The 9,352-nt window shown below is 41.0% G+C and overlaps 1 protein-coding gene across 4 annotated transcripts in view; it reads right to left on the bottom strand.

Moving 5' to 3' along the window:
• pard3aa (par-3 family cell polarity regulator alpha, a) overlaps positions 1-9,352 on the bottom strand; it is a 409,979-nt gene that overhangs the window by 180,422 nt on the left and 220,205 nt on the right. For 3 of the 4 annotated variants that reach the window (XM_027149211.2, XM_027149213.2, XM_027149214.2), the window contains exons 12-13: positions 7,204-7,392; positions 6,941-7,111 (exon numbers count right to left, since the gene is read on the bottom strand). In XM_027149211.2, the coding sequence (XP_027005012.1) occupies positions 6,941-7,111; positions 7,204-7,392 (360 nt within the window). The remainder of the gene's footprint in view (positions 1-6,940; positions 7,112-7,203; positions 7,393-9,352) is intronic. The other variant, XM_027149212.2, reaches the window with a different exon arrangement.

Below are 9,352 nucleotides of genomic sequence, written 5' to 3'. Positions count from 1 at the left end.
CAGCGCAGATGGAATAAAATCTTTAAATATTATGTTTTTGGGTTTTGTTTTTTTTTCATTTTATTTTTGTGCACAGTAACATGCTAGAACTTTTCCCCCACCACATACACCTGCTCAGATTCAGTCACAATAAACAATGTCCAATGATGTCTCATCCATCACCCTGTTATTTCTTCTGGGTCACACCGATGACGTGGGTAAGATGGATGTGTGCTGATGTCGAGAAGATCAAACGAGCGAGGTCAGACTGGAAGGTCTTTCTATATCACTAGTTTTAGTAGTTTGTGTCTCAGCAGGCCTCGTACTGTATTTCATCCAAAGATCTGGAGCGGCTCAATACTAATATAGCCATAATTTAGTAGCCGCCCTGATTGATAGTGCTCTCCAGACACCATCGATCAGGCCTTTTCTTCTGCGGGACGGCCTCGTTTAGAGGCCATGCTGTTTCCTTCCTCGTGTCAACTCGCATAAACGTCATACAGCGACGAGCCTCTCCACCTCATCTGTATGCACAGCAAAGGCTGTATGTTCTCTTATATAACAATGACATTCAGATAAAGTATTTTCATGCTTTCTGAATTCCTGCAGCTTTTTTTTTTTTAGACTGTTATGCCAGGAAGGAAGACAGAGGCCTCTTTTGGGCCTGTCAGTCATACAGGACACAGCTCCTGCTAGCTCACAGGGCCCTTCATGCCAGATGCTTTCATACCTCAGTCTCTTCACAGAAAAGAGTAGGGGTTAGGGGGAGAAAGGGCAGAATTGGAGAAAGACTTTGAGAGAAGGAAAAACTTTTCAGTCAAATACTTTCTGCACTTCCTCTAGGGTTCAGCTTTCATAATTCTATCAATTTCAGTGCCTTTCATGTGGTCAAGCGAAAGAAAGCTCCTGCATGAAAGTCTCCGCTTAGGATGCAGTCCCTACGGGGAGAGCTCTCAATCTGCTTAGCCGTGTGGAACAATGGAACCAACATCTCCATTTCAGTTAAATAAATAAAGAAATAAATCAAATCAGCTCAATGTGGGGAAGAAGAAGAAGAAAAAAAAGGAACACAGTCTCCTCATGCATAATTTATATAGATTTGTGTGCTTGGGCTGTATATATGCGTCTTGCATAAAAGCAGGCTGAGAGCGGACACAGGAAGTGTGTAGGTTGAAGGTATAACAATGCAGTGTGCTGTTCTAACAAACTATACCATGCGGGTGTCAGAAATCAATCATTTCTTATTTTTCTGTGAGTCAGGATACACTAACAAGGTGGTCACATAGTTGATATAAAGCCTAATCATATTTATGGCATTCTGGCATTTCACCACACTGACTTGGCATCAGCGTGCTGTTAAAAGAATAAATATACAACTATCTAAACAAGGGATTTTTATAAGTTTTACACCCAATGACATTCCTCATATCCGCACACATCAGACTGATCTGATGAAGACGATCCAAAGGATTCAAATGTTAGACAATTTATTTAAAAATGACCTTTCTACTCAAAAGAAATAAAACAACCAAAAACAATCCAATAAAAAAGAAAAAAGACTAATAAATATAAGAAACTACTGTTAATTAATAGTGTTAATAGGAATGGGTGGTAATGATCATCTGGCTATGCTTCCTGTACTCCTGAGATTCCCTGGACATCACTTTGAGAACCTGAGGTCGAACCAACAATGACCCAATTCTCCCAAAACACAGTTACTCATTCATTCATTCACTCATTTTCTACCGCATATCCGAACTACTCAGGTCACAGGGAGCCTGTGCCTATCTCAGGCGTCATTGGGCATCGAGGCAGGATACAGCCTGGACGGAGTGCCAACCCATCACAGGGCACACACACTCTCATTCACTCACACACACTACGGACAATTTTCCAGAGATGCCAATCAACCTTCCATGCACGTCTTTGGATCGGGGAAGGAAACCGGAGTACCCGGAGGAAACCCCCGAGGCACGGGGAGAACATGCAAACTCCACACACACAAGGCGGAGGCGGGAATCGAACCCCCAACCCTGGATGTGTGAGGCGAACGTGCTAACCACTAAGCCACTAACCACCTGCCCCCCCGCACAGTTACTCAAAAACAGAAAATCAAAAGAGCAAGAAAAATGAAGAGTGTTTAAACTATTTATTTTTCAAATAAAAGTTAAGTAGGTTTGTTTTTAACTCTAAAAGGTACAAAAAAGTTTCATTGCCGTTTCTGAGGTGAACCTAACCTAAGGGTTAGTTTTAGGTTCAGAACAGTCTGGTTCCTAAAGGTATTTCTATAAACACAATTAACATAAAATATATCAAATGGTATATACTGACCTGAAAACAAACAAATAAATAAATAAATAAATAAATAAATAAATAAATAAATAAATAAATAAATAAGAAAAGCAACACCGTGTGTGGGGTTTCTATGGATACCACATGAAAGTCACCTGTATAACGTTGCTGTTATTTTCAGACCTGTTCTAACAAAACACCCACACAATGTTCCTGATCGGAAAACTTTCCACATGTGCGTAAACTTTCCTCAGAGATGAACTGATGTCATTCTTCACCACGAGTATGGATGTTAACGTCAGCACAGAAACGAATATTTGTGGTTAGAGGGGCACTTTGAAGGTTCACAATTACTGAAGGCAACACGTTCCTATGTAGCGTACTATTTATCAGCCCCCTCCACCCCATCCATCAACATAAAAGGACCACTGAAGAGAAGAAAAGATTTTTTGTATAGCGGACGATTCTCAGCACAGCAGTGGCACGTTAATGCATACGTCTTAGCTCTATGCTGTAAAATAACATGCACATAAAATGATAAATTATTCCTCGAGGCCTCATTTAACTCTGACCAGACGAACTGTGAGGACTTTACACACGCGTTTAAAATCCCATTCTATTAAAAAGGAACATGGAGAAACATGAACACTGAGGCGGTTGTGAACTGCTCGCATGTTCTAGTCTCCACATGACTGAGTAAAGGCTGAACTCAGCAGCAAAGAATAATCGAGGAATATTAAAAGTGCCGATAGGAAATTAATTGAATTGAAACGAATTGCATGAACGCAAATGACAGTGATATTAATAGAAACACATGCTGCAATCACAGGTGCTGTGAAGCATTTATTTAATTATCACACGACATAAGAAACTGTGAGAGCCGATCGTACGGCACATCATTATCTGTGTGGAACAGTGTGTGCTGCTACAATGCTAGGAGGGAAAAAATAAAATGGTGCAGTGGTCCTAATAATAGAATAGTACCAGTACATGTAGCAGCAGCTGCAGCAGCGGTAGTAGCAGAGGTTGTACAGTATTAGTCATTTTTACTAGTTACAACAATGGTATTAGTGTTAGCATTAATACGCAGCAGTATTATTAGTCTTAGTATTATTACTAGGTAGTTTCATCCGCAGCAGTATTAGTAGATGAAGTGGTAGTATCAGTAATATTAATACTACTACCAGTACCAGTCGTAGTCATAACAGCAGCAGCGGCAGCAAAGGTTGTACAGTATTAGTAAATAGTCTATTTTTTACTAGTTGCAGCAGTAGTATTAGTAAAAGTAGTAGTTGTTGCAGCAGCAGTAACAGTATTAGTAGTAGTAGAAGTAACAGTACCAGTAGACGTCATAATAGTAGCTGCAGCAGCAGTAGAAGTTTAAGTAGTTGTAGTACCGGTAATAGTAGTACTACTACCGGTACCAGTCTAAAGTCCTATTCGGACGGGATTAGTTTTACGTGGGGACGTGGAGTAATGCAATTTTACCTCAGGACGTCTGTAACATTAATTGGCCAATTCGCACGGGACAATACATCTCAGTAAAACTAGCAGAAGTGGGAGGGGTAACTCGCTTTACGCACCACAGTAACCTCCTTGTCGTCATGTGCGTATGACGTTGCTTCCTGTTTCAAGCGCCTCCATGCTTGCAAAACGAGCCAAAAACTACTTTTAAACAGGAATTGACGGAATTTTACCGTACATATTTACAGCAGGTCTTTTCGGACGGGATTAGTATTACCTGAGGTAATTATTCCGGACCTTTTTACAGAAGGTAAAAGTCACCGTAATCTTTACGGACATTGTCTGTAATGATTACCGAGATGGCGCATTCGGACAGGACTAAAATCACCCAGAAGCTCTGGCAATAATTACTTTACCCCCACGTCCCCACGTAAAACTAATCCCTTCCGAATAGGGCTATAGTCATAATAGTAGCACCAGCAACAGTAGGAAAGATTGTCAATACGAGTAATTCGTTTATACTAGTCACAGCAGTAGTATAAGTATTAGTAGAGAGAAAAGAAGCCTTTATTATTATTGCCTCATATACATTACAGCACAGTGGAATTCTTTTCTTCACATACCCCAACTGAGGAGGTTGGGGTCAGAGTGTAGGGGCAGCTATGATCAACAACCGAGAGCCTTAACCAGTTGAGCCACCACAAAAACTACTAGTAGTAGTAGCAGTAGTAACAGCAGCACTAGTAGAAGTAGTAATAGTCGCAGCAGCATCAGTAACAGCAGTAGTAGGAGACGTAATAGTAGCAGCAGCAGTGGTGGTGGTGGTAGATGTAGTAGAAGTAGCAGCGGTAGTAAGTCGGATCAAGTTAAGTAAAGTGAGATATTTTGGTAGTTCTTACAGTATTACAACAAAGTAACCTTAACAAAAAAATCAGTATTTCAGCATTGTCAACAACAGCAGCTATAGTATGAAAGATCCTTCACTTTAATACTGAATAAGAACTCTGTGTAAGCCAATAAGCCCTTCTGTGTAAAAATGCTGTCTGGTGTCTCAGGGGGTTCTTCACTATAGTAAAAGCAGCAGTATTAGTAGTACAGTATTAATAGTAGTCGTGTTATTCATGTTTTTATGCGGTTAGCTTTCCCCGTCCCTGGGTGACGTACATCAAATCTACACTTATTACAAGAGCGCATCAGCACAAAGCTAAAAGCTCAAAACTCACTGACTGTCTAATGCACACGATCATGACAAGCATCCACAATAACAGTGTTAATCAAAACTATAACATGGAGATAGTGATATAATGTGGAGGTGAGGATGAAAGTCTTAGGACTTTCCCCAGCACCAAACATTTGTTGCCATCTAAATCTTTAAGCAAAACACACAAACACAATAGTGAAATTGGAGTGTTGTCCTCTAACATTATAGGTATCACATAATCCCCAGTGCCTGGACTTCGTCTAGAATTTAAATGGGGTCTCAACGACTCAATGATACAATGCATGCGAATATTACAAATTCAACAGCGTTGATCAATTTTGGCCTACTGAAATTGTATAATTGTGGCAAACGTTCTCATATCACAAAAGTAAAAATCCCCTGCAGGCAATTCTCTCCTCCTTTGCAAGCACTCTCTCTATTTCTCAGTGTCCATGTTTCACTCGAGGCAATCCACTATGACAGTCTTTCCCTTGCCTTTCCTCTTTCTTTCAGTTTCCACCTTTGTCACTTTCTCTGTCTCTCTCCTCCTTTATCTCACCCACTTTCACCCTCTCTGTGTCTCTCATTACAGCCTTCCTGTGTTCCTCTCTTATAATCACAGTAGGGGTCCAGGTCAAAGAGCCACATAGTCCAGCAACCATTTGATGGACAGATAAGAAGCGACCTTGTATGTTGGATGCTCTAGAGGGGATGGATGGCCTTGCTCTTATAAATAAATAAATAGATAGATAGATAGATAGATAGATAGATAGATAGATAGATAGATAGATAGATAGATAGATAGATAGATAGATAGATAGATAGATAGATAGATAGATAGATAAATAAATAAGGGAGGTGGAGGTGGAGGTGTGTGTATATATATATATATATATATATATATATATATATATATATATATATATATGTGTGTGTGTGTGTGTGTGTGTGTGTGTGTGTGTGTGTGTGTGTGTGTGTGTGTGTGTATGATGACACAGAGAAACAGCATGGGGTCCAGTCTAGAAAGCGCTGGCAGCAAGAGGTACCAATCAAACCAACCCACCAGTAAACAGACCTGAATCAGACTCAGCAACATGCCTGTAAGTGTGTGTGGGCTTGAGTATGTGTGTGAAGAAACTGTGAATGCTTTAGTGTGTGTTTGTGTTTCACCAGTGGTGCCAACACTCATAAAATTCCAATATTTCTCAAAAGTTGCACTACATTTACCAAAGTACAAAACATCAGAAATACATAAAATATAACATTCATTCTGACAGTATGTTGTTATTAAACCACTGTTTCTTAAATCGGATGCTGTTATAGGAAACTCATCTTCATGGTGGTAGATGACTCCTAGTAACTTGGAACTTTTCTGAAGTCAGATTAGGTATTCTACCCCTATTCTAATAAACATTAAAAGGAGGAGTGAGTAAGGAAAAACGAAAAAATAAAAGTAGAGGAAAAAAGGGTAGAATATACAGTAAGATATTTGATACAGCCATTGGTCCAGATCAGCATGAGCGTTTTCAGAAGCAGGATTGCTTTCAATCCTCCACCTTGCCTCTGTCTGTCTGTCTGTCTGTCTGTCTGTCTGTCTGTCTGTCTGTCTGTCTGTCTGTCTGTCTGTCTGTCTGTCTGTCTGTCTGTCTGTCTGTCTGTCTGTCTGTCTGTCTGTCTGTCTGTCTGTCTGTCTGTCTGTCTGTCTGTCTGTCTGTCTGTCTGTCTGTCTGTCTGTCTGTCTGTCTGTCTGTCTGTCTGTCTGTCTGTCTGTCTGTCTGTCTGTCTGTCTGTCTGTCTGTCTGTCTGTCTGTCTAAGCATCATAAGCAGAGCTCCGTCCCAAAACCAACAGCACTACACCTGAACGCTAACGTGTATACACATGAACTACCTGAGCTTTAGATGCCACTACAGTCTGTCACAATATTTTCCGTTCAGAGATGGATGATAATATTGGGGGAAAACAAAGATCTTGTTTCATCTTTTTAGCACTCTCACACACTCACCTCATTCCTCCCGCTCACCATCCTGGCCACAATGAGTTGGATCATGCCTCGTTTGTTGCCCTCGACAGACATGGACTTGCGTAGAGTCTCCATTGCTTCCTGGTTGGTCTTTCCCAGCAGCGATTCTGCATTCACGGCTATCAACTGGTCGTTCACTCTTAAGCGACCGTCCTGACAACACAGAGTAGTAGCGTGATTGATCTACTAGAATTGTTCCAGGACATAAAAGAAAGTCTGCACATATTCAAAGACATGACACTTGCCTTGCAGGCGGCTCCTCCGTTAATGATGGACTTAACGAAGATGCCCAGGTCGGCGTGGTTCTCTTTCGAGCGGTTACCCTTTACGCTCACCCCAAGCCCCGCTGAACCCGAATCGTTCAGAGGAATCTCAAAGGTCAAGAACTCACGTGTTCCATCTGGAGTAAGCACCAAGTCGTCATCTTCAGCTTTCTATGATGGTGAGGTGGGTGGGTGGGGGGGGGGGGGACCGAAAGAAAGGGGAAAAAAGACTTAAACATAATATCCCACTTGAGAAACATATTAAACCAAAGTGCACTTTTATAACTCCTGAGAGCACATTAAGCACGACAGAAAAGAAGAATGTTCCTGAAGGTACAATGGACCATATTTCATGTGCAGTGCAAACCATTCAGGTTGCTGTTAGTTTATGACAAATGGATCATACTGCACACACACGGCTGCTCACAATAGCTGTGATTTCAACTGAGGAACACAAGAGAAGGAACTTTAGCCTCTAGCTGCAGGCTACAGTTCCAGATCTGTTTCCATTGCAGTGCCCTTGTCGCTAATGTCACACACAGAAGCAGGGAAATGCGAAGTTTAGAACCTCCTCCATATGAGATCATGTATCTAGTAGGTTTGTTGATGTGAAAGTAAAACTGCCATTAGTCTAATGTTTCCTTTTTAAATGCAGCTCAGAAGGGAAAGGTCAAAGAGTTGCAAAATCAGTAGGAGTAAACCGAGTGCCATAATGTAACCACAGTCACGACTTGGTGAGATTTATAAGCACCGGTGTTTTCAATGCCGCTTTTACCTGCTCTCCAATGAGTCCTATTTTTATTTGTAAAGCCTTTGTGATCATGTGCATCACTAATATTCTCTCATTTTTAGCTAGATGTATCTGTTTTGGTGTTTTCTTTAAAAAATATCCCCCATTTAACATGCACATCAATAGTTAGAGATACAAGCCAGTGCCCAGAATTGACTTCCAAGAGTGTTTTCGCACTTGGCCCAAATACATGAGCCCACACCTTCTTTGGTACCAACATATATGTAAGCTGCACTCAGATAAGAAGTTCTCATGCAAGGTTAGTAGGAGTCATGCATTTTCCATGACGTGTTCAGTGCACAGCAGGAGTCAGATAATCAAAGTACTACGAACGTCCGGTTTTATACATCAATGACGCATCCCGTTTCATCCGCTGACCAGAAGGCCGCTTTAACCTCATCGTTAAGAAACCTGAAACAAAAATAAACGTGACGTGTTGATCTAAGGACGGATAGCTTTCACACCTGATGCAGGTGGTGTCGCAGTTCAGTGGAAGGGATCTGACCTTTAAAGTTTTATATTCCCGCTTTGCTTTAATAATAAGCTCCACTCTTCTCGAAAGGATTTCCGCTAGATGTTGGAGTGTGGCTGTGGGGATTAGTCATCATTTAGCTATAAGAGCGTTAAGAGTGAGATCAGACACTGATGTCAGGTTTGTGAGGATTCAGTCTTTGTTCCAGAACATCCATAAGGTGTTCAGTGGGGTTGAGTCCGAGTCAGGGCTCTGTGCAGGACACTCGAGATCTTCTAGTCCAACCTTCACAAACCTTGTCTTCATGGAGCTCAGGGACAATGTCCTGCTGGAACAGGATTGAGCCTCTTAGTTCCACTAAAGGAAAACCTTAAACCTACAGCATACAAAAACCTTCTATACAATTGTGTGCTTCCAACTTTCTGGCACCAGATTAGGCAAGAACAGCATATGGATGTGATATTCAGGTGTCCAGATTAATGAATAAGGTTGTAGAAATGGTGATTCTGCAAGCAGGTCTAGAACCTTGTGAGCCAAGCGTACTTTTGTCATGATTTGATCCAGCTGTTGGAACACTACAGCTTGCCATCTTGAAATGGACATACACCTAATCACTTCATTTTATGACTAAATATCAGATGTCACAATGTTTGGAATGCTGCTGCACCCAAACAGTCCAGAAAGTAATCTTATATTTCCATGAGATGATTAGGCTATGAATGTAGAGGTAAGGTGGACATCATTTATTGAGCGGTAATCAGACCTTAACATTACTGGTGCCAAAAAAAAAAAAAAAAAAAAGACACCACTTTCAGTTTCTCAACAATAATATAGAAAAACAAGTGAAAACCAGAACATATGAAGGGTGT

This window comes from Tachysurus fulvidraco, chromosome 3, assembly GCF_022655615.1.
Source record: "Tachysurus fulvidraco isolate hzauxx_2018 chromosome 3, HZAU_PFXX_2.0, whole genome shotgun sequence".
Lineage (NCBI taxonomy): Eukaryota > Metazoa > Chordata > Actinopteri > Siluriformes > Bagridae > Tachysurus > Tachysurus fulvidraco.
This window is presented reverse-complemented; position numbering and strand designations above follow the sequence as displayed.